The sequence below is a fragment of the Salvelinus namaycush genome, chromosome 22 (genome assembly GCF_016432855.1).
Source record: "Salvelinus namaycush isolate Seneca chromosome 22, SaNama_1.0, whole genome shotgun sequence".
NCBI classification, from domain to species: domain Eukaryota; kingdom Metazoa; phylum Chordata; class Actinopteri; order Salmoniformes; family Salmonidae; genus Salvelinus; species Salvelinus namaycush.
In genome coordinates, this window is record NC_052328.1 from 27,298,412 (window position 1) to 27,325,159 (window position 26,748).

At 42.5% G+C, this 26,748-nt stretch overlaps 1 protein-coding gene across 3 annotated transcripts in view; it reads right to left on the minus strand.

The window, feature by feature from the left end:
* The window catches only part of LOC120017710 (zinc transporter 6-like), a 91,205-nt gene that overhangs the window by 19,142 nt on the left and 45,315 nt on the right, over positions 1 to 26,748 (minus strand). For all 3 annotated transcript variants that reach the window (XM_038960655.1, XM_038960654.1, XM_038960653.1), the window contains 6 exons: positions 22,271 to 22,306; positions 21,403 to 21,497; positions 7,534 to 7,582; positions 3,166 to 3,285; positions 1,342 to 1,444; positions 1,020 to 1,067 (listed from right to left, as the gene is read on the minus strand). In XM_038960655.1, the coding sequence (XP_038816583.1) occupies positions 1,020 to 1,067; positions 1,342 to 1,444; positions 3,166 to 3,285; positions 7,534 to 7,582; positions 21,403 to 21,497; positions 22,271 to 22,306 (451 nt within the window). The remainder of the gene's footprint in view (positions 1 to 1,019; positions 1,068 to 1,341; positions 1,445 to 3,165; positions 3,286 to 7,533; positions 7,583 to 21,402; positions 21,498 to 22,270; positions 22,307 to 26,748) is intronic.

Below are 26,748 nucleotides of genomic sequence, written 5' to 3' on the forward strand. Positions count from 1 at the left end.
CAGTGCAACCAATAGGACGGGCTTGACCTATAGTAATAGAAAAGAGGTCAATGAGGACAACCCTCTGCAAACACATCACTGAGTGTCATTAGGAGTAAAGATGAGAAGTCCCCATTGGCTACCCACTTTGCCTTCCACAACCATAGCGCAACCATAGGGAAAACAGATTTTTCAAAAAGTAATTCCGTTGAGTAAGGCCTTAAAGAGGGCAGTTGAAAGAATAAGAAAGTGTAGACCTCCGGCACTGCATGATAAAAAGCTGAGGGACGGAGCTGGAGAAATGTAACCACTCTGAAATTCATAGACAGAGCTATAGATGCAAGCACTGACCATCCATGATATCAAAGTCATAGTTTTAACCATGTTGAGGCTATATAGTGTTTATTTACATTTACTTTGTTTACAAACATTGGAGTAAAACAAGCTAATAATTTGGGTTCTGATGGGGTACGATAGTTGAACTAAGCTCATGAGGCTATATTCAAGAATCAAATGGGTACATATCATTCATTTATACGTTTTTTTTTTTTAATGGATGAAGCAACAGCAAATTGCTCTTTTAATGAGGAAATAACCTGTTTGATCACTGTGTAAATATTCCTGTATTATGTAAATAGTTTATATGTATTCTGTCTCACATGTCTTATTATTAACATGTATTTCATGTCTAGCTGTAGCATTATATGAACATTCCATTAACCTTGTTATATTATTGTTATAATTAGGATTACTTCACTAGGGTTGTCCTCATTTGACCTCCCGTCCTGTTTCTAAGGGACAATCTTGGACTGGAAAAACAACAAAGCATTCACCGCCCCCACACCCCCACTTGTTTTGAAAAATACCTGAGGGATGGTGCTGGAAAAGTGGAAGTGTAACCACTTAGACTTGTAGACAGAGTGATACATGCAAGGACTGACCATCCTTGTGATTAAAATGACAATTTATGTTGTATTCCCACACATCTGTAAATGAAAGCAGATGTTACTCAACCCATATCTGAGTGTTCTAAGTCTTACCTCTCTGAGCAATTTGTCAAGCTGACCAATGACATGAGATGGAGTGGTCTAAAGAGGAGCACAACGCAAACAGATTTGAGTCACATCAAAACACAGCACACAGTCCAATAAGTCAATAAGTTACTGAGTTAAGTTCCATCAAAGAACATACTCTCTTACAACAAACAGTGCGAGCCAAACAGAATTTGCACTGAACATATCTCACAATCATTCCAAGAGATAAGTGTTGAGTTACAGTACGGTTGTCTGATCCACGTCACGTCCTAAAGAGAATTCAACGATCCAGTCCAGTTTAGATTGTGGACCTGTTTGGATAGCCTACCTGAAGGAGCACCTTCCCGCTATACACGCTCATAGGATACATGGTGCCAAAGATCATGAGGCCGATGGCCACCGCCGAGGCCGTGTCCACAGCATTGTAATTACTGCAGTCAGAGAGAGAGAGCATCAGGTACTTCATAATACTGGTAAGTTATAAAGTTAGGAGCACAGACACTATTTGCAGTGCCTTCAGAAAGTATTTATACTCCTTAACTTATTCCACATGTTGTTGTTTCTCACCCATCTACACACAATACCCCTATAATGACAAAGTGAAAACATATTTTTAGAAATTTGTTCAAATGTATTGAAAATGAAAATGAAACACAGAAATATCTAATTTACACAAGTATTCACACCACTGAGTCAATACATGTTAGAATCACCTTTGGCAGTGATTACAGCTGTCAGTAAGAGCTTTGCACACCTGGATGTACAATATATGCACATTCTGTCAAATTGGTGGTTGATCATTGGTAGTCAGCCATTTTAAAGTCTTGCCATAGATTTTCAAGATGATTTAAGTCAAAACTGTAACTAGGCCACTCAGGAACATTCAATGTCGTCTTGGTAAGCAACTCCAGTATTTGGTCTTGTGTTTTAGGCTATTGTCCTGGTGAAAGGTGAATTTGTCTCCTGTTAGAAAGTTTCTGTTAGAAAGCAGACTGAACCAGGTTTTCCTCTAGGATTTTGCCTGTGCTTAGCTCTATTCTGTTTCTTTGTGTCCTAAAAAATCCCTTGTTTTTGCAGATGACAAGTATACCCATAACATGATGCAGCCACCACTATGCTTGAAAATATGAAGAGTGGTACTCAGTGATGTGTTGGCTTTACCCCAAACATAATACTTTGTATTCAGGACATAAATGTAATTTCTTTGCCACATTTTTTTCAGTTTTACTTTAGTGCCTTATTGCAAACAGGATGCATATTTTGGAATATTTTTATTCTACAAAGTCTTCCTTTTCACTGTCATTTAGGTTAGTTTTGTGGAGTAACTACAATGTTGTTGATCCATCCTCAGTTCTCCCATCACAGCTATTAAACTCTGTTTTATAGTCACCTTTGGCCTCATGGTGAAATCCCTGAGCGGTGTCCTTCCTCTCTGGCAACTGAGTTAGGAAGGATGCCTGAATCTTTGTAATCCAAACTATAATTAATATGCTCAAAGGGATATTCAATGTCTGCTTTTTGATTTTTTTTTAACCCATCTACCAATAGGTGGTCTTTTTTGAGAGGCATTGGAAAACCTCCCTGGTCGTTGTGGTTGAATCGTGGTTGAAATTCACTGATTGACTGAGCGACCTTACAGTTAATTGAATATGTGGGGTACAGAGATGAGGTAGTCATAAAAAAATTGTTAAACACAGAGTGAGTCCATGCAATTTATTGTGACTTGTTAAGCACATTTTTACTCCTGAACTTATTTACAGTAGACTTGCCATAACAAAGGGGTTGACTCAAGACATTTCAGCTTTTCATTTTGATTTCATTTGTAAACATTTTTAAAAACACTGACATTAAGGGGTATTGTGTATAGGCCAGTGACAAAAAATGTCAATCAATTTTAAAATTGAAGCTGTAGTAACATGACAAAATGTGGAAAAAGTCCAGGGGTGTGAATACTTTCTGAAGGCACTGCATGTCAGGAGTTTTCATGGAGGTTGATAACAGGTCACACACACAGCAGGCAGACAAAGGCTTGTGAGAACGCATTATTCAGAGTACACATTCTTCCTCATACCCAGTCTCGATTTAGAACTTCCCCCAAATCCACTAACTAATGTCATTACACCATTACATTGTGTCGGAGGGGTGGACTTACTTGATCTCAATGAGCATGTAGGTGACGCTGAGTGAGAGAGCTCCGGCCACGTTGATTAAGACAAATGGATTCATTCGAGGCAGGAGGACACTGCTGAGGCCAGGGATAATCCCACACAAACTGAAAACATACAAAATAAGATTACTATACAAAGCCAGTCAACCCTTCAGTTTTGCTCCAAACGCATAAAAAGTGTCTAAACTGGTTAGAGTTACTTTGACAACACATATTACTAAAGGGTAACTGAAGAAATCACAAACATTCCAGGACAGGGAGCACCTGTAATATACATATCCATCTTAAAAGTGAAAACATTAATATTGCTGAGACTACGTGATTGTAATCTTCCAAAAATGTGTCATATACATCCAGCACTCACATTTATCCAGTGTGACATCCAGCACTCACATTTATCCAGTGTGACATCCAGCACTCACAATTAGCCAGTGTGACATCCAGCACTCACATCTAGCCAGTGTGACATCCAGCACTCACATCTATCCAGTGTGACATCCAGCACTCACATCTATCCAGTGTGACATCCAGCACTCACATCTATCCAGTGTGACATCCAGCACTCACATCTATCCAGTGTGACATCCAGCACTCACATCTATCCAGTGTGACATCCAGCACTCACATTTATCCAGTGTGACATCCAGCACTCACATTTATCCAGTGTGACATCCAGCACTCACATTTATCCAGTGTGACATCCAGCACTCACAATTAGCCAGTGTGACATCCAGCACTCACAATTAGCCAGTGTGACATCCAGCACTCACATTTACCCAGTGTGACATCCAGCACTCACATTTATCCAGTGTGACATCCAGCACTCACATTTATCCAGTGTGACATCCAGCACTCACAATTAGCCAGTGTGACATCCAGCACTCACAATTAGCCAGTGTGACATCCAGCACTCACATTTACCCAGTGTGACATCCAGCACTCACATTTATCCAGTGTGACATCCAGCACTCACATTTATCCAATGTGACATCCAGCACTCACATCTATCCAGTGTGACATCCAGCACTCACATATATCCAGTGTGACATCTAGCACTCACATTTAGCCCCGTTTTCTATTTGAAGTGATGTACACAGGTTTTGGCATAGCATTTTTTTTTTATAAGTCCTGATTAGTTAAATACTGAGAAGATACATTTTTATATATATTCTTGGGACCCAACTCGTCAATGTATTATTATACAGACAGATGGCTGCATTCGTTCTGTGTTTTTGAATCAGATATGACATTTTCTGTTTGGAATGTGCTGCACTGTGTTCATATATGACCAATTTCTGATCTAATTCAAATGGCTTGCTTTCATAATGCCATTGTCATATAAATGGGCATTAAACATTCATGTGTGTTGCTTTTCAGCATGCAACTGAAATAAATACATTGCTCTCATTCCCCCCCCCCAAAACTGATCCCTATAGTGAATGGAACCCCCTCTTCTTACGGCTGTGTTGAGATGAGACAGTGCGCATGGTTTACAGATCAGTCATGTGTAATTATTCAGAAATGTTAATTCAGTGCATTAGGAGGTGTAGCCTGTCGGAGTAGGCGTGATTATATGATAGGAAGTGACGTCCTGCTCAGACAGAGGGGTGCTGTGTCTGACCGCAGAGTGTCTGAGACCATACATCATACTCATCAGCATCAGTAGAGGGCAACGAGTTAATTCCCATTTAGCCAGCGCGACGCCCGCCACTCCCATTTAGCCAGCGCGACGCCCGCCACTCCCATTTAGCCAGCGCGACGCCCGCCACGCCCATTTAGCCAGCGCGACGCCCGCCACGCCCATTTAGCCAGCGCGACGCCCGCCACGCCCATTTAGCCAGCGCGACGCCCGCCACGCCCATTTAGCCAGCGCGACGCCCGCCACGCCCATTTAGCCAGCGCGACGTCGAGCACTCCCATTTAGCCAGCGCGACGTCGAGCACTCCCATTTAGCCAGCGCGACGTCGAGCACTCCCATTTAGCCAGCGCGACGTCGAGCACTCCCATTTAGCCAGCGCGACGTCGAGCACTCCCATTTAGCCAGCGCGACGTCGAGCACTCCCATTTAGCCAGCGCGACGTCGAGCACTCCCATTTAGCCAGCGCGACGTCGAGCACTCCCATTTAGCCAGCGCGACGTCGAGCACTCCCATTTAGCCAGCGCGACGTCGAGCACTCCCATTTAGCCAGCGCGACGTCGAGCACTCCCATTTAGCCAGCGCGACGTCGAGCACTCCCATTTAGCCAGCGCGACGTCGAGCACTCCCATTTAGCCAGCGCGACGTCGAGCACTCCCATTTAGCCAGCGTGACGTCGAGCACTCCCATTTATCCCCGTTTTCTATTTGAAGCGAAGTACACAGGGTTTGGCATATCATTATTTGGAATAGATCATGATTAGATAAATACTGAGAAGATTAATTATATATACTGTGTTTAAACTGCATCACTGTCCAACGTCAACCTCATAGAAGACATGCAAGGATACTAGTCCTCTGATGTCCAACAAGGACACACTAAACAATAGGCATAATTTTTTAAAGAAAATGCATTAACATAAAGAAGCTTGACCTCCGGTCACTCAATTTGAAGCCAACATTTTTTTGGGGGGTAATGGGTGAGCGGGAAGCAGGATTTACAATCCCAATAATCTCTTTATCTCCCCGCTGCAATTATATAATTTGAGTACTTGGGAAACGGTTGTGTGATTCCCTGGCCGCCTGTCTGCACAGTCTGTGCGGACGGCACTGCCTAGAGAGAGAGTAGGAAGGAAAGAGAGAGAGAACACTGTGTGGATAGAGGGAGCTTTGTTCCAGAGTTTGTTTAATCCTACCCACTGGAGACAGAAATTGTGGGATTATGGTGAGACAAACAAACACTTGATATGATGTATGTTGACTATAAATACAGACTAAACGGAGTTGCCCAAATAATAGTACACCATGGACTAGCTCCAAGGGTTATATAATGTCTACCCACCAAACACCAGAAAGGGTAGTGTGGTCCACAGACATGCATGACACAATTACGGCAGATAAAACGATGAGTAAAAGTCATCCGGGACATCCTGTTCACTGTGCCTTCTACTCAGATCAATCAGAACTTTACTCTGTTGTATATAATAGGTGCTGTTTCCCTAGGTAATCTGAAGTGGGTAGGATTCAGATGAGGCTGGTGGGAGAAGCTATAAGAGGACAGTCTCATTGTAAATGGCTGGAATGGGTGATTGATTCTATTCCAGCCACTATAATGAGCCCATCCTCCTATAGCTCCTCCACCAGCCTCCTCTGGTGGGGTTGTATGTGTATTTCTCTATTCAGGAGGGAATGTGTGAGAAAGCAACTTCATCATATTTGGGGTTTTATAAATCGATTGAGACTTCAGTCATGGCCAACTGCACAGTCACAGAATCAATCTTACTTAGGCCTAGTTGTGTTTCATAGAGTGCTACTGGTCTATTCTATGGGATCATGTATGTTTGTAAACATTCTCAGGTTATTATAGCCATGAGGGAACGCCTGCATAAGAAAAGCTAAATATAGCCGGCCCTGCAATGAGGTAGCGGCTTGTTTCACCTGACCTAAAGCAGCTCATTCACATATCCCATTAGGAGGTTGGGGGAGGGGGGTGTTCTTTTTCAAATGAGTCCTCCTACTCTAAACATGGCTCAGCCTTTTGTGATTTTCCACTTCCTGAGTGGGCAGGTTCCATACCGGGGCACCAGCAGAGACCGTAAAAGGTGCAAGATGATCTCAACACTGGACTGAAACAAAATCCACCAACATTCGCTATTTAGACAAAACAAGTGAGGCGATTCATCATCCTGGAAGATAGTGTATGAGGGGTGGAGAGGAGTTTCACTGCACAGAGTCTCCAGAGGTGACGGCCAGGAGCAGGAAGTGGCTGAACTGAGAACATCCAGCAGGTCTTAACCTCAGGGCGAGGGCGCACAGCACAATATGGTGGAGATGAAAGGGAAGATAAGAGTTTCACCTCTGACCTCTACAGGTAGGTTTGGCCTGAGGGTGTAATTTTAATCCATGGGAAATGACATGACACCAGCCCTTGCTTCTCATACCTTACAAACATCTCAAGGAGCTCAATCAATTAAGACAATATTTTTCCCTGACAAAGACTCTAACGTTTTGCTGAACATACTACACCCCATGTCGTGTATATTTCATTTATCCTTTAACCTCAGTTTAACTGGGACAGACTGCTAGTTACATTACATACACACTGTGGTGCATCCATCTCCTGAGGGATTCTTGGGAGGGAAACTGTCCACTTGTGGACTAAAGGGAAAAACAAGGAGGATCGAAACAGCAGGATGACTCACTGAAAGGGGATCTTACCTTCGACTTAGGTCTGCGACATGCTCCTGGAGCCAACTGGTGCTGGCAGCTGTTGGGGGGATGGGGGAGAGAGAGGGAGAGAAGACAGAGACAGATGACAGGGGTAAGAGTTAGACACAGGCGGAGAGCATCACTCTAGCAGCCCTTATCTGCAGTCTGTTCCCATACGTCTTTCTCCACGGCTGCCGTTGTTGCGGCGGTAACAGAAGCCTGAGTGCTATTTGAGCGGAGCGTGTCCTCTGAGCTGTCCACCCCACAGGATGGCTTACCCTCACAGATGACTGACCAGGGGAGGGCACAGATATGCTTTTAGAGCATCCCACCGCCATCTGGGACGTTTAAACACAAATGGCTATAGAGCAAACCTCTCAGTCTATGTCACAGAAATATAGGCTAGTTTACTGTGGTTTAGGCAGACAAGTGAAAGAGACTAGAAACAAGCCTTAGTAGAAAATAACAATGAGCGCACAAGGCGACATCCAGTGATGGCCGAGACCAGCTTAACGTAAATTGAGACAATATAATTTCCCCCTCCCCCAAATACAATCTATACTCTAAAAGACAATTCAGGAAGGAAAATATAGTATGTACACTACATGACCAAAAGTATGTGAAGATCTGCTCGTTGAACATCTCATTCCAAAATCATGGGCATTAATATTTAGTTGGTCCCCCCTTTTCTGCTATAACAGCCTCCACTCTTCTGGGAAGGCTTTCCACTAGATGTTGGAACATTGCTGCGGGGGACTTGCTTCCATTCATCCACAAGAGCATTAGAGAGGTCGGGCACTGATGTGGGGCGATTAGGCCTGGCTCGCAGTCAGCGTTCCAATTCATCCCAAAGGTATTTGATGGGGTTGAGGTCAGGGCTCTGTGCAGGCCAGTCAAGTTCTTCCACACCAACCTCGACAAAACATTTCTGTACGGACCTCGCTTTGTGCACGGGGGCATTGTCATACCCAAACTGATGCCGCAAAGTTGGAAGCACAGAATCGTCTAGAATGTCATTGTATGCTCTAGCGTTAAGATTTCCATTCACAGGAACTAAGGGTCCTAGCCCTAACCATGAAAAACAGCCAAAGACCATTATTCCCCCTCCACCAAACTTTATACTATGCATTGGGGCAGTTAGCGTTCTCCTTGCATCCGCCAAACTCAGATTTGTCCGTTGGACTGCCAGATAGTGAAGCGTGATTCATCACTCCAGAGAACGTGTTTCCACTGCTCCAGAGTCCAATGGTGGCGAGTTTTACACCACTCCAGCCAACACTTGGCATTACGCATGATGATCTAGGCTTGTCTGCGGCTGCTCGGCCATGGAAACCCATTTCAAAAAGCTCAAGACAAACAGTTATTGTGCTGACGTTGCTTCCAGTTTTTATGCGCTACACGCTTCAGCGGTCCCGTTCTGTGAGCTTGTGTGGCCTAACACTTCGCGGCTGAGCCGTTGTTGCTCCGAGACGTTTCCACTTCACAATAACAGCACTTACATTAGACCGGGCAGCTCCAGCAGGGCAGAAGTTTGCCGAACTGACTTGTTGGAAAGGTGGCATCCTATGACGGTGCCACGTTGAAAGTCACTGAGCTCTTCAGTACGGGCCATTTCTACTGCCAATGTGTGTCTATGGAGATTGCATGGCGGTGTGCTCGATTTTATATACCTGTCAGCAATGAGTGTGGCTGAAAGAGGCGATTACACAAATTTGAAGGTGTGTCCACTTACTTTTGGCCACAAAGTGTATGTCAACAACTGTTCTATGGATGTGCGTGTGTAGGTGTGTGTGTGTGTGTGTGTATATATATATATATATATATATATATATATATATATATATATATATATATATGTGTGCGTGTGTTTGTTTGTGTATATGAATGGGAGGGTGAGGGATGGTGAATATGAATGCGTAGGAGGGTGGGTGGATAGGGTATATGTTGGGAGGGAATGAATGAGAATGGATGGATGGGTGTAAGTGTGCCGGAGGTACAGTAAGGAGGGTGGACAAGAATGGGAGGTCGGGACAAGCTTAGCTTGGCTGGGCAAGGATGGGAGGTCGGGACAAGCTTAGGTTGGCTGGGCAAGGATGGGAGGTCGGGACAAGCTTAGGTTGGGTGGGCAAGGATGGGAGGTCGGGACAAGCTTAGGTTGGGTGGGCAAGAATGGGAGGTCGGGACAAGCTTAGGTTGGGTGGGCAAGAATGGGAGGTCGGGACAAGCTTAGCTTAGCTTGGCAAGGATGGGAGGTCGGGACAAGCTTAGGTTGGGTGGGCAAGGATGGGAGGTCGGGACAAGCTTAGGTTGGGTGGGCAAGAATGGGAGGTCGGGACAAGCTTAGGTTGGGTGGGCAAGGATGGGAGGTCGGGACAAGCTTAGGTTGGGTGGGCAAGGATGGGAGGTCGGGACAAGCTTAGCTTGGCTGGGCAAGGATGGGAGGTCGGGACAAGCTTAGGTTGGCTGGGCAAGGATGGGAGGTCGGGACAAGCTTAGGTTGGGTGGGCAAGAATGGGAGGTTGGGACAAGCTTGGGTGGGCAAGAATGGGAGGTTGGGACAAGGTTAGCTTGGCAAGGATGGGAGGTAGGGACAAGCTTAGGTTGGGTGGGCAAGGATGGGAGGTTGGGACACGCTTATTTGGGACAAGGGTGTGTTAGGACAGGAGATTGGGACAAGCTTGGCTTGAGTTGGGTAAAGGGGGGAGAAAATAGGGAGGGGGAGGTGGAGAGGGAGAGGGATGGATTTGGCTTGGGAGAAAGGGAAGGATTAACAATACTACAATGTAATTGTATTTATTATTTTGACTTGCAAACCTGCTGTAAAATGAATAAGAGTTCTGGAAAGATTAAGAGAGGATGTCGAGTCATTACTATTCCTTGTTTCTCATTATAGCTAAGATTCAATGGTGGTTATTGGCGAGAGTGGAGAGGGGCTCTATCTGAAGGGTTGGGACGGGGTGACTGGGAGGGCATCACACACAACGCTGAGGTGTGTGTGGGGCCTCCACTCATCTCACTTCAGTCTCTCGATGGACCGACTCTCCCTAACTAGACCCCACCAACCACTAGAATTTAATTTAATTAATACAAACTGACCACAATAAATAAGTGGCAGTCTTTCTCCAATCTACCTACAATGTCATAATCCACAGACGGTTGGTACATTAGGAAAGGAGATGGAGCTTGAAAGTCCTAAAAAGGAAAAGTGCCTCAAAGTACCAAGAAGTACTTTACTTCGTTTTTTTGTATGTTTTCAGTTACACGTTTACTCAGCCCACATGAACACACATTCTATGTAATGTATAGAATAACTATGTATTCATAATGACTCTCCCAATTAATGGAATACCCACAGCCCTCATAAAACATTCTAGCAGACATGACCTATTATGTCCTTCAATGACAGACGAAAGCGACAAGGTTAACCCTGATTGTTACCGACTGCTAAATGACTACATTGATATTGTAGTCATTTAGAAGTCACTCTTATCCAGAGAGACTTACAGTTAGTGCATTTATCTTAAGATAGCTTGGTGAGACAACCACATACCACAGGCATAGTAAGTACACTTTTCCCTCAATAAAGTAGCTGTCAGCAAAGTGGTGAGTAGGGGGATTATTTAACCCCCTAGAGTCTAATCCCCTTCTAAGCTTCTTTCAGAGCCAGAAGGAGTGGGTGGGGTGGTCAAGTACAAGTGAGGAGGGGGATTATTTACTCTTTGAAAAGGTAGGGTTTCAGGTGTTTTCGGAAGATGGGCAGGGACTCTGCTGTTCTAGTTTACGGGGGGAAGCTGGTTCCACCATTGGGGTGCCAGGACAGTGAAGAGCTTGGACTGGGCTGACTGGGAGCTGCCCCTCCCATAGGGGTGAGATGGCCAAAAGAGAACAGGAAGCAGAACAGAGTACTCGGGTTGGGGTGTAGGGTTTGAGCATAGCCTGAAGGTAAGAAGTTGTGCACTGGGGCCTCCCACTCCTCTTTCTATTCTGGTTAGAGCCAGTTTGTGCTGTTCTGTGAAGGGAGCAGTACACAGCGTTGTACGAGATCTTCAGTTTCTTGGCAATTTCTCGCATGGAATAGCCTTCATTTCTCAGAACAAGAATAGACTGACGAGTTTCAGAAGAAAGTCCTTTGTTTCTGGCCATTTTGAGCCTGTAATCGAACTCACAAATGCTGATGCTCCAGATACTAAACTTGTATAAAGAAGGTCAGTTTTATTGCTTCTTTAAATCAGAACAACAGTTTTCAGCTGTGCTAACATAATTGCAAAAGGGTTTACTAATGATCAATTAGCCTTTTAAAATGATCAACTTGGATTAGCTAACACAACATGCCATTAGAACACAGGCGTGATGGTTGCTGATAATGGGCCTCTGTACGTCTATGTAGATATTCCATAAAAAAATAATTTAAAAAAAATCAGCCATTTCCAGCTACATTAGTCATTTACAACGTTAACAATGTCTACACTGTATTTCTGATCAATTTTATGTTATTTTAATGGACAAAAGAGTTGCTTTTCTTTCAAAAACAAGGACATTTCTAAGTGACCCAAAACTTTTGTGTGGCAGGTGTGGTTGACAGCCCATGGGCTTACATGATAACCACACCACAAAAATAATAAAAACATTCAATTTAACTAGGCAAGTCAGTTAAGAACAAATTCTTATTTACAATGACGGCCTACCCCGGCCAAACCTGGACGACGCTGGGCCAATTGTGCGCCGCCCTATGGGACTCCCAATCACGGCCGGATGTGATACAGCCTGGAATTGAACCAGGGACTGTAGTGACGTCTCTTGCACTGAGATGCAGTGCCTTAGACTGCTGTTCATAAGTACAAAAATAAAAAAGGTTTGTTAAAATAGATAAAACATATTAATTATACATGTATAAATGAATTGATCAGTTACCACGAAAAAATAAATAGTTTAAATGTGTGTGTGCTCATGTGAGAGTTAGGCTATATGGAGGAGATTACTGAGTAGTTTGGTTCATCGGGCTGACCCCCAGTCTTCGCTTGAAGTTAGAGGGATGATGAGGTTTTGGCAATGTGATGATAAGAATTTCAGAGTATAGTATCTGATAGACTGAGGTGCGACAGTGGAGAGGGTAAAGGTTATCGCAGTGTCTTGTGTTATATAAATGGATTTCAGAATTAAGCTGTAAGAATCCATTGAAGGGTTTAGACAAAATTAGTATTTGTAGATGAAAGTACATGATATTGAGTTTCTTAAACAAAGGTGCAGATGGAGACAGTTAGAGGCGGCAGCTAGTCTTGCAAATTCATTTTTTTGTATGATGAGCAATTTGTGTAGGTAGGAGGCCTATGTACTGTCTCTCCTGTTCAGATCTGAAGGATCAGGTTAAAGTGGGCCCGCTTTATAGTGCCCACTCTCTCCCGCAGAGGGGAAGAGAGGTGAAGTTGGCCGTTTTATGACGGCTATAAATTCCTTGCAGAAACTCTCTGCCTGGACATGCAGTATTGAGAGAGGATTTACTCTGTAGAACAATGACATTCCTCCCATCAAAAGTGTTACGGATACAGGTATCCTATGTGTGTATCCTGTGTGTGTGTTTCTTTTCTCTCCTTCTCCCCTCACAGGTGGCAATCATCATTCCCCAATCATTCCCCAATCAGTCATCAATCAGAAGACACACCTCCTCCTGTTACCATTACCCTATCACATCCCCTTGGTTTAAAAACCCAGTCAGTTGTTTTCTCTGTGTAGCTCGATCTCTCTGTGTCTCAATCTCTCTCAATATCTCTCTCTCGTTATTGAGTTCATACATGTCACATTTGTCCGGAATTATGTGAGTATTGTTTTGTTACGGTGATTGACTGTTTGTTTGATGGTGGGAAAAGGGGGTACGAAGACAAGTCGCCCATGGGCATACATTACCCGTAGGAATACTTTGTCTAAGAACACTAGTTAGAACTGGGCGGACCACCCACTGTATTTTTGTTTAGTTAGCTGTATTGAAGTAGGCTAGTTTAGGGGTGTTTTTGGATATTTGTTTCTTTCCTTGGGTCCAGCTCAGCCCCTTTCCTGCCCCCCTTTACTGTGTGTTTAAAAATAAACCATGAGTGTTTGACGGTAATTTAGTTGTCTGTGATTTTTCGTTCTCACGGTTACTTTTTCACTATTATACTTTGCATGAGTTATGTTACGGTCTCGTTACCATCCCCCCTAGACTGCCGGGCCAAAGGGATTCGTAACAAAAAGTTTGAAATAATGAAACAATATTTCTGAAATCCACGTGGTTGGAGTGGTACGTGGGTACTCGAAGAACAATTGTCAGATCCGCTGAGTTTGGGGATCTCAGGAAGGACAGTATAACAACATAACTATCTCTGAATGTATATATTTCCCAGTTGTCAGGGTCACATCCAAATGTGGGGAAACATATATGAAACTATTTGTGAGAAGATGTAATCTGATGTTAGCCTTCTAAATGAGAGAATTGTTTTTCATACAAAGTCTTAACCAAGTCAGTGGCGACGCCCACGTCAGCACAGACATTACATCGGCGTCATGGAACGGCCCTTTTCCCAGTGTATAAAACCCACTTCTGACAAAATTTACATTAGTCCAACGAGACCAACAGCATGAGCTGAGAGGGACGTAATGGCTAGAACTCTGAAACTTTCAACAGAGAAGAAAATCTCTACAAAGACCAGAGGACGTAACGACGCAGTCCAAATGTCACGAATGGTTAAGAAATCTACAAAACTAAAGACTACACATTCACAGTCTGCAGCTGTATATGTAAAATAGTCTAGGAAACTCGAGAGAACATTTACCTATCGAACGACCAAATGGTACTCTGAAAGATCCATTCTGGAGAACATTTCCCTATCGAACGACCAAATGGTACTCTGAAAGATCCATTCTGGAGAACATTTCGCTATCGAACGACCATTGCATTATGTCCACGAGGGACTTCTCATTGCATTATGTAGTACTCAATGCGTAACCTATCCTGTGTGTATGTGATTATTTAGTTAGTAAATTAATAATTAAACCAATTCGTATATCGCTGATTATTCATTTATGCTAGGGTTCGTGCAGATAGCCAAGAGTTTGCGACATTCAGAATGACTGAGGTAATAATATATTAATAAGTGACTGTAATCGATAAGATATGAAAGTATCTGAAGAGTTAAATTCGGGAAATAGTAACTCTTTAAACAACATTTTCCAGTAGTGCCCCAACTTCCAAGTAAATTCATGTTTACATTTAGTTTAATCATGTAATAATTACACAGAATTGATTTGATAATAAAACAGTCTTCACTTTAATGATAGTCCAAAGACACGACATTACTGACCCAGACAATATTACAGTAAATGAGACATGAGTAAATTAAGCTATAGTATAGAGCTGGGAAGCAAGCCTGATGAACCAAATCACCAATCTTTCTGATTATACCAACAGATTTCATCACATTGCTGCAGACAAATTGAATATGATCTTTCTAGAATAACGCTTCATCAATTAAAACTGAGGAATCTAGTGGATGGAACTTGTTCAATTTCATTCCCACCAATTGGCTCTTCCTTTTATAATATTTCTTATTGGTACCAATTAATACAATAAAGTATCATTTATTTTTACATTTTAAGATAAACAAATTATCTGTGACCGACCGGCTCGATCTTATGTAAAAATGAATGATTTTTTTTTTATTTTTTTTTTTTACAATTGTACAATAATTCTAAAATTGATTAAATTATTTTTTTCCTCATCTACACACAATACCCCATAATGACAAAGCAAAAACAGGTTTTTAGACATTTTTGCTATAAAAACCCCCTGAAATATTACATTTACGTAAGTACTGTATTCAGACCCTTTACTCAGTACTTTGTTGAAGCACCTTTGGCAGTGATTACAGCCTCGAGTCTTCTTGGGTATGTTGCTACAAGCATGGCACACCTGTATTTGGGGAGCTTTTCCCATTCTTCTCTGTAGTGTATGATGTATATCATACACTACAGTTGAGGAACAATGGGAAAGTAATTCTGCTTTCAAAGTTGATTAACCTGTCACCCCACTTTTGAGAAAATGGCCCTTGAATATTTTGGTACACCTACTGGAGAGCTCTTTGTCTACACCCATTCAGCATCGTTCAGACCCTCTTAAGCCTTAGCCCCAACCATCTCTTTAAGGATTCAGATGAGGCCATGTGCTTAACAGAGCGAGTACGGCAGTGTACTCAACCTAATATTAAGACTAAAGGCTGGTTTATACTACGTCTATCTACATGTCTGTAGACAGTTGTCACAGTGACATCACTAATATTCTATTGTTGTCCGACAATCAAACTTGTCATTATGAAAAAAGCATAAACACAAAAACAACTAGCTGTATGACATCAGCAGCCTGATCGTCCAAAATAGCCTAACTGGTGTATTTTAACACTATAAAACCCATGCATTTAGTATATGTCAAAGTTTGTCACATGCACAGGATACAGAAGGTGTAAACGGTACAGGTAGCTACCTAAACAATGAACCATAATCCCAACCCATAACGTTACTACCATGCATGAATCTGCAGGTAGCTAAAGCTAACCAACTAGGTTCAATGTTAGCTAGCTAGCATTAGACTAACAATGCAAAAGGATTTCTGAGATACAAATAATATTACTACACAGATCATACACGTAACGTTAGCTAGCTAACAGTATGTTTTAACTTCTTATGGCTGCAGGGGCAGTATTGAGTAGCTTGGATGAAAGGTGCACAGAGGTGCCCAGAGTAAACGGCCTGCTCCTCAGTCATAGTTGCTAATATATGCATATTATTATTAGTATTGGATAGAAAACACTCTGAAGTTTCTAAAACTGTTTGAATTATGTCTGTGAGTATAACAGAACTCATATGGCAGGCAAAACCCTGAGAAAAAATCTAAACAGGAAGTGGGAATTCTGAGGCTGGTTGATTTTCAACCAAGATCCTATTGAAATCACAGCGAGATATGGATGAGTTTGCACTTCCTACGGCTTCCACTAGATGTCAAGTCTGTAGAACCTTGTCTGATGCCTCTACTGTGAAGGTGGGCCGAATGAGAGGGGAATTATTAGTCAGGTCTGCCATGCCTTGACCATGCGCGTTCACATGAGAGGGAGCTCTGTTCCATCGCTCATCTGAAGTCAATGTAATTCTCCGGTTGGAACGTTATTCAAGATTTATGTTAAACATTCTAAAGATTGATTCAATACATCGTTTGACATGTTTCTACTGACTGTTACGGAACTTTTGGACATTTCGTCAGCTTTTAGTGAACGCGCTTCCTGACGTTGGATTTGTTTACCAAACACGCTACAAAAATAGCTATTTGGACATAAATGATGGACATTACCGAACAAAACTAACATTTCTTGTGGGAGTCCTGGGAGTGCATTCCGACGAAGATCAGCAAAGGTAAGTGAAGATTTATAATGCTTTTTATGAGTTTTGTTGACTGCACAATTTGGCGGGTAACTGTTATAGCTTACTTTTGTGGCTGAACACTGTTTTCAGATTGAATATTGTGTTTTGCCGTAAAGCTTTTTGAAATCTGACACAGCGGTTGCATTAAGAACAAGTGTATCTTTAATTGTATGGAAAACATGTATCTTTCATCAAAGTTTATGATGAGTATTTCTGTAATTTGAGGTGGCTCTCTGCAATTTCTCCGGATATTGGAGGCATTTCTGAACATGGCGCCAATGTAAACTGAGGTTTTGGATATAAATATGAACTTAATCGAACAAGATATGTATTGTGTAACATGAAGTCCTATGAGTGTCATCTGATGAAGATCATCAAAGGTTAGTGATTCATTTTATCTCTATTTGTGCTTTTTGTGACTCCTCTCTTTGGCTGAAAAAATGGCTGAATTTTTCTGTGAGTTGGTGGTGACCTAACATAATCGTTTGTGGTGCTTTCGCTGAAAAGCCTATTTGAAATCGGACACTTTGGTGGGATTAACAACAAGATTACCTTTAAAATGGTATAAGATACATGTATGTTTGAGGAATTTTAATTATGAGATTTCTGTTTGAATTTGGCGCCGTGCACTTTCACCGGCTGTTGTCATATCATCCCGTTAACGGGATTGCAGCCATAAGAAGTTAACTTGCAATGAAAATTGAGAAAATTAGAAACATAATATCTGAAAATGAAGCTAGCTAGACTCTCTTATATTCTCCGTATACATGGATGAACGCTTCTCCCTCTCTGTCAAGGATGCCATAGTTGCCCTTAGTTTGAAAATGCAATACGGAGATGTGTTTTATACAACAGCCTTCTTTGTGACTCCCTCCGCATATTTGCAATCAAACGGCAGAATTTTGTCCTTGGTTTTCCTACTCTGCTTCCATTGGGTATTCCAGTGATTTCAAAACTAGGTCAACTTCTTTGGTGACAACACTGTTGATCACCGTTTCAGAAGAGTCTATCAGGGATTTCCTCATTGTCTGATTCATTTTCAGAGTCAGAATGGCACGATCATCCAGCAATAGCAACACTAAGTTTGTGATATCTTTCAAAAAAGCTGCATTAGAAAGGATTACATACACATACTGAGCAGCTCATGTTAGACATACAGTGGGGCAAAAACGTATTTATTTATTATTTAGCAATTATTAGGAAATGGAAGACATACAAGACCACTGATAATCTCCCTCGATTTGGGGATCCACGCAAGATCTCACCCCGTGGGGTCAAAAGGATCACAAGAACGGTGAGCAAAAATCCCAGAACCACACGGGGGGACCTAGTGAATGACCTGCAGAGAGCTGGGACCAAAGTAACAAAGCCTACCATCAGTAACACACTACGCCGCCAGGGACTCAAATCCTGCAGTGCCAGACGTGTCCCCCTGCTTAAGCCAGTACATGTCCAGGCCCGTCTGAAGTTTGCTAGAGAGCATTTGGATGATCCAGAAGAAGATTGGGAGAATGTCATATGGTCAGATGAAACCAAAATAGAACTTTTTGGTAAAAACTCAACTCGTCGTGTTTGGAGGACAAAGAATGCTGAGTTGCATCCAAAGAACACCATACCTACTGTGAAGCATGGGGGTGGAAACATCATGCTTTGGGGCTGTTTTTCTGCAAAGGGACCAGGACGACTGATCCGTGTAAAGGAAAGAATGAATGGGGCCATGTATCGTGAGATTTTGAGTGAAAACCTCCTTCCATCAGCAAGGGCATTGAAGATGAAACGTGGCTGGGTCTTTCAGCATGACAATGATCCCAAACACACCGCCCGGGCAACGAAGGAGTGGCTTCGTAAGAAGCATTTCAAGGTCCTGGAGTGGCCTAGCCAGTCTCCAGATCTCAACCTGATAGAAAATCTTTGGAGGGACTTGAAAGTCCGTGTTGCCCAGCAACAGCCCCAAAACATCACTGCTCTAGAGGAGATCTGCATGGAGGAATGGGCCAAAATACCAGCAACAGTGTGTGAAAACCTTGTGAAGACTTACAGAAAACGTTTGACCTCTGTCATTGCCAACAAAGGGTATATAACAAAGTATTGAGAAACTTTTGTTATTGATCAAATACTTATTTTCCACCATAATTTGCAAATAAATTCATTAAAAATCCTACAATGTGATTTTCTGGATTTTTTTCTCCATCATTTTGTCTGTCATAGTTGAAGTGTACCTATGATGAAAATTACAGGCCTCTCATCTTTTTAAGTGGGAGAACTTGCACAATTGGTGGCTGACTAAATACTTTTTTGCCCCACTGTATGCATGCTACATGGCAGACCAATCCGAATTCATCTCTCAGCATGTCCAGCCCAGCCATTATATCAGCCAATAATGGTTAGCTGGAAGGTTCCTGTCTTTCTCCGTAGCTAAACCAACTAGGCTCGTAATTTAACGATGGCAAACATACACAAGCAAGACAGACCTTATCACACATGCATCAGTACGATAAACAGAGAGAAAGCAGAGAACTGACTGCACTTTACTAAACGAGCGGCAGATCACCAACTCACAAGTTAGTGCTGTGGATACAAGCAGTATGCGGGGGCAGTAAGTCAGAACACCGGTCAAAGATGCTTGGGACAGACAGTGGTTGGAGCATTAGCTTACCCACAGAATGAACCCAAGATTGTAAAAGATGCATCTTTTACAATAGGAGTAAATTGTGCACAGTGGGTAGAGCCAATCACAAGCTAGCAAGATTCTATTGGCGCGTTATAGCATGCATTTGCATATTTCCATTCCATAGGGAACTCTTACACTGAAGTGTGCATGTGCAAGAACTCAATTCACCCTTACACTCCTTAAAAACAATGACATTTCTTGAAACATTGACAAAGTGTTAAGTCTATAAAATGTAGTGTACTGTGTTCGTAATAGATTGTAGTTTTAGGGACAGAAAACTGAGATGGAATGTCGGCTCAGTTTCATCCTGCTTCATCTTCTAGCTCTGCCTGCACTGAACTTCCTCCCCTCACTATATCCGCTGGTGAGTGACAGTTCTAATCGGATTAAAGAGTTGACCCCATGTGACATGTCGGAGTTTCACCTTTTGTTTGATCTAAAGGTGCACACTAATATGTCAATCATCAGTCATTGTGTACTACATCACTGTTACTCAACACAACCTGCTAAGATCCAAACACAAGAACTCCTCCTTCAGAAACGAGGAGAGGATTGGTGGAGGCCTAAGCAGAGCCATTCAGAGGTCTCCTCTGTGGCACGTGACTGGGTGACAGACAAAGGCCGACTGAGAAGACTGCTCATTCGTCCATGATCTAAGCACATCTCGTGTCGTAATGTTCCTCGAGCAGATTAAGTCATTCTAAGGCAAGGCGAAGGAGGACAGCAAGACAGCCGTAGTGTTCCTAACCTAGCATACTGCTCCACTAAAGACCTTAATTACATAAGATAGCAAAGCCATTTAGCCTTCCTAGGAGGCCATGGACCAAATACACCCCATCTGCACTGATCAAAAACATTGGGCAAATCGGAACGGACACTAATACAGAAAAGGCCATAGACGAAGGGGACAGTGTCAACATTTTGCTTGTGTGTCGTAAACATTGGGCTCAAAACAAACAAAGACAGAAAGCTCAGCTTTCTACGCTGCCCTCTACTAGGTAGAGTGCTGACTGTGTGATCTCCAAGGGTTGTGTTTTCCTCTCGTCTCCCTCCCTCCATTCATTAATTTACTCCAGCTCTCTTCTATGGCCATTCTCATCTCTTTCGCCCCCCTAACTGCTTACCTCCCATCGCTCCTCGCTCTCTAGCGAACTTAGTTTTTTCTCAGAATACTGGTTGTATTGTGAGCTAGAGTAGAGACCGTGCTAATGACGTGCACAGGGCTGTGTGTACACTATGAAAAGTCTCATTGAATTTCAGTGAGACTGTTGTAGGGGGTCAACTAGTATAGGGGCTGGATTGTCCCAGAGTCCATAACTGTGTCAATGACGATTTACAAACTAACAGTGAGAGATGACAGCTTGGGCCCTGCTTAGTGAATCACTGCAGCCACCGACAGGCATCGTGCAGCGCCAGCTCCCCAGCTGGCAGCTCAGGTTAATAGCAGCCAGACTGCAACAGACAGCCACGTACAGCAGGACCAGGCACAGCAGGACCAGGCACAGTAGGGCGGCACCATGGCTACTAGGACTGCCATGTACCACAGATAGAATTGATTATCAATGACTGTGTGGAATCCATTACTGACAAACACAGTTGAAAACAAGACCTAATACTATCTCAGAATGCACTACAAAAATTATGCTTTATAAATGACATACTGTGATATCGGCAACCTCTTTTTCCATACAGTAAGTTAGTATAGACAGTTCATTATAACCTCCGACATACTAGGCAGTGACGGGTGAGGACAGTCAGAGTTGACCTACCTTCTGAGACGTAGACAAAGGGCTTGTTCTTCACAGAGAGAAGAGTTAGCAGGTTGAAGAACAGAGCTACAAAGGTCCCCACCAACAGACGACCCCTACACACACACACACACACACACACGTACCATTATCAGTACAAAATAGACATACACTTGTAACACATTGATGTCAAACATAGCACACACTCTCCATGGCTTGTACAGTCGTCTCATTGCCTTTCACTACACAAGTACTAGGCTAATTACTGTGCACACAATCAAGTTAAGAGTAATATTATTGCTAAAATTAAGTTGGAATACATTACACTTTCATGATGAAGTTAAATAAGTGAATTGTGATGGAAAACAAACATCAAAACAACCAAATAAGAGACAATTCATTTTTTTTTATATCCACAAAAACAAATCAACTGAGGCAGATTTTAATGCTGAGGGAAGTCAGTGGGTGCTGCATTGTAAATGGATGTTCTACACTAGATTAAATGTTGTGGTACCTGGAACATGTGACGTCTTGCCTGGCTAACACCTGCTGCCCAGCAGTGAAAATAATACTTGTGGTTTTAGTGGTAATGCACTCCAATGTTCCACTGCTTTGAAATGTAATCTCGTCAACGGAGACAGGTTTAAGTCGGTCTTGTTTTCATCAAACTACTAATCTTTGTTTCATAATGGTGATCCAGGCTGTGGCGAGTGATGGCAACATAATTAGCTGAAAATCACATTGTTTTCAGTTTAGAAGGACGAGAGCGACGGTAGGCTAGCACTGTCTGGACCTGCCTGTGATGTTTGTTTGGGCTGCTGTTCTCCCTGGAGTGTGTGTGTGGAACACGGGCGTGTGGGCAAGTGTGTTTGGACCGGGGCCTACTTACGTGTGCACCTCCGGCTGCTCCACGAATCTTTCCACACTGACAAAATAACAGAAGGGAAGAAAAACAGTGTCACATAGAAACATGGAGCAATATGGGACAAGTTAATAAACAAGGAAGGTACCACGTGACCTGAGCAGGAAACCCTCTGTTGGGCTGTTATAGTACAAGGGCACTTCATATACCAGGAAACCCTCTGTTGGGCTGTTGTTCTAGTCATACTCGTAGTCGTATCCGTTTTATCACAGTTGATACTTGTAATCGGATCTACTCGTGAACGGAAAATCCGGAAGTGAGCTTTAAATGCCAGTAAAGCGTATACCTCAAGCGCGCATTACTGCACTATCACTCAGAGCTCATCGTTATGTTCCTTAACTCTTCCACACACATTGTTCAAAGGCAATCAACCCTGACAGATGAAAATGCACATGATTTACTTAGTCCTATTCAATTATCAACAAAATAAGCTAATAAATAGCCTAATGCATGGCTGGCTACTACTGCCTGCATTTATTCCAGACACAGATTTACAGTGCCTTCAGAAAGTATTCACACCCCTTGAATTTTATCACATTTTGTTGGTTTACAACCTGAATGGATTGAATAGAGATGTTGTGACTGGCCTACACACAATACCCCATAATGTCAAAGTAGAATTATGTTTGATATTTTTTACAAATTAATTCAAAAGGAAAAGTTGAAATGTCTTGAGTCAACTATTCAACCCCTTTGTTATGGCAAGCCTAAATAAGTTCAGGAGTAAAAATTTGCTTAACAAGTCACAATTAGTTGCATGGACTCCCTCTGTTTGCAATAGTGTTTAACATTATTTTTGAATGACTACCTCATCTCGGTACCCCACACATACAATTATGTGTAAGGTCCCTCAGTCGAGCAGTGAATTTTAAACACAGATTCAACCACAAAGACCAGGGAGGTTTTCCAATGCCTCGCAAAGAAGAGCACCTATTGATAGATGTGTAAAACAATTCAAAAAGCAGACATTGAATATCCCTTCGAGCATGTTGAAGTAATTAATTACACATTGGATGGTGTATCAATACACCCAGTCACTACAAAGATACAGGCGTCCTTTCTAACTCAGTTGCCGGAGAGGAAGAAAACTGGTCAGGGATTTCACCTTGAGGCCAATGGTGACTTTAAAACAGATACATAGTTTAATGGCTGTGAAAACTGAGGACGTATCAGCAACATTGTAGTTACTCCACAATACTAACCTAATTGACAGAGTGAAAAGAAGGAAGCCTGTAAAGAATAAAAAATTCCAAAACATGCATCCTGTTTGCAACAAGGCACTAAAGAAATACTGCAAAAAATGAGGCAAAGCAATTAGCCCCTTGTATTCAGGACAAATGTTATGCTTGGGGCAAATCCAATACAACACATTAGTGAGTACCACTCTCCATATTTTCAAGCATAGTGGTGGCTGCATCATGCTATGGGCATGCTTGTAATCGTTAAGTACTGGGGAGTTTTTCAGGATAAAAAAATAAATGTAATGGAGCTATGCACAGGCAAATTCCTAGAGCATAACCTGGTTCAGTCGGCTTTTCATCAGACACTGGGAGATTAATTCAACTTTCAGCAGGACAATAACCAAGGTCAAATATACACTGGAGTTGCTTACCAAGAATGTGAATGTTCCTGAGTGACGAGTTCGTTTTGACTTAAATCGAAGGCAAGACGTGAAAATGGATGTGTAGCAAATTTGCAAAAATTTCTAATAACATGTTTTCACTTTGTCATTATGGGGTATTGTGTGTAGATGGGTGAAAAAAATATACATTTAATCAATTTTGAATTCAGGCTGTAACAACAAAATGTGGAATAAGACAGAGTATAAATACTTTCTGAAGGCAGGCTAATTCGCTTGCCCCATATATTGTTTCACTTTTGAGAGAGCCAAACTTCTCTCCTGACACTTATGCCACAGAATTTGTAGAATCAAAATAAACTATCTACATTTGTCATTTTATTTTCAAATGATCTGTTGCTCTGTAAACATGCCTAAGGTGAGAATAAATAATAATAGCATGCAAGCATGGGCTTGGATCATGACACAACGACAGACGTCAACAATGGAATAATTATTTGGACAGAAAGTAGGTCTACTTAACAACGCCAAGCAGACAGACAAACCACCATATGGCCTCAGGAAAGTGGATGGGAAATAACTACATTGAACAACTATGTCCAACTACAGATTCCGATTCAAACACAATGTTTGGAGAAGGGGAGACTTGTGACCCTGAGACGAGTGACTGAAACAGAGCCGTGCGTCTGTCTGGAGAAATTAGTGCAGAGGGAGAGCGGCTTGCTTCAATCCAATCGTCGTAGCAGGCTCAACCAATATCCCGCCCATTTCTTTACAGACGGAGAAACTAGCCGACAGTTGTTTAGAGCACATAGCGCTTCACACTGAGTGAAAGAGATATGAGTGCTGGTAGCTGAAAATACTTATTTTCAGATCCCGGAAAATTAGAAAATATACTTGTCATAATCGAATTTGGAAAATTCTCCATATCCATTACGATACTCGTTTTGTCCGAGTACTTGGCACACCCCTAGAATAAGGGCACTTCCTATACCAGGGAAAACACATGGCGCTAGTAATAATGAGGGGAGTCTGTGCTGAGATACTAAGGCGGAGTGATATAATAAAAGAGATGGCCAGTACACACTGGGAGCTACATGGCCGATTTAAGTCTGATAGTAACACTAGTACCGATCACTGGGACAACAGCCATCAGAAACACACCACTAAAGGCTATTTACAGAAGTGGTTTTGCATATGTCTCCAGGATAGATTTGTCCTGGATGATCAAAACCTTTGTCCAGTATTCATGGCAACATTAAGGGAAGAAGGTATGGAGCCAGCCTAGATTTACCATACACTTACCACAAATCAACCTGGACTCGGGTAGATTTAACATAGAACATTCAAATCCGAGATACTCCAATTAGTATGATATGTTCCGTTTTTTATGGCATGTATTAATTTGTGGATGGATGTCCATCACCCATTTCGGATGACGGATTACGAATTGCAATTCGTACAATATGCTACAAATTGCAATTCGTGCAATATGTTACGAATTTGCAAAACGTATGATATGTCACAAATTCCTATTTGTTGTGGCTAACTTTAGCTATGCTAGGGCTTAAGGTTAGGAGTTAGGTTAAAAGGGTTAAGGTTAGCAAGCATGCTAAGTAGTTAAAGAGTAGAAAGTTGTTGCAAAATTGCTAAACTGCAAAAGTTGTCCATGGTGAGATTAGAACACGCAACCTTTGGGTTGCTACACGTTGGCGTTACAATACTACCCATCCACCCCGACCAACCACCATACTTTAGTTTTTGCCTTAACCCCCTTAGGTCGATGTCCGCGTCCCCACAAAATCTAATTTGCAAAATTAAAAAAATTCCCAATAAAGATCTGTCCGTTTCAGCTAGAGCAGTTTTTTTGCATTGGTTGCAGCTCAATCCACCGCATCCAGAGATGTCACACTTTCTCATCTGCAGTGAAAGATGACAGCTCTAGAGGGGTGTTTGTCAGACAATGAGACAACGAAAATCGGTCTTCTCACAAAATCGTCTGTACGGTTTGGCGATTTGGCCTACAAAACTATTATGACCCCTCTGTGGAAAGATGACGCTCACATGTTGGTTGTTTTTGCTCTAAGACGCCCACAGGCCTCAAGACTCGTCTGAAGGTACCCAAGTACCAGTTGAAAAAAATAATGGATGTACAGTCGTGGCCAAAAGTTGAGAATGACACATTCATTTTCACAAAGTCTGCTGCCTCAATTTGTATGATGGCAATTTGCATATACTCCAGAATGTTATGAAGAGTGATCAGATGAATAGCAATTAATTGCAAAGTCCCTCTTTGCCATGCAAATGAAATGAATCCCCCAAAAACATTTCCACTGTATTTCAGCCCTGCCACAAAAGGACTAGCTGACATCATGTCAGTGATTCTCTCGTTAACACAGGTGTGAATGTTGATGAGGACAAGGCTGGAGATCACTCTGTCATGCTGATTGAGTTCGAATAACAGACTGGAAGCTTCAAAAGGAGGGTGGTGCTTGGAATCATTGTTCTTCCTCTGTTATCCATGGTTACCTGCAAGGAAACACGTGCCATCATCATTGCTTTGCACAAAAAGGGCTTCACAGGCAAGGATATCGTTGCCAGTAAGATTGCACCTAAATCAACCATTTATCGGGTCATCAAGAACTTAAAGGAGAGCGGTTCAATTGTTGTGAAGAAGGCTTCAGGGCGGCCAAGAAAGTCCAACAAGCGTCAGGACCATCTCCTAAAGTTGATTCAGCTGCGGGATCGGGGCAACACCAGTACAGAGCATGCTCAGGAATGGCAGCAGGCAGGCGTGAGTGCATCTGCACGCACAGTGAGGCGAAGACTTTTGGAGGATGGCCTGGTGTCAAGAAGGGCAGCAAAG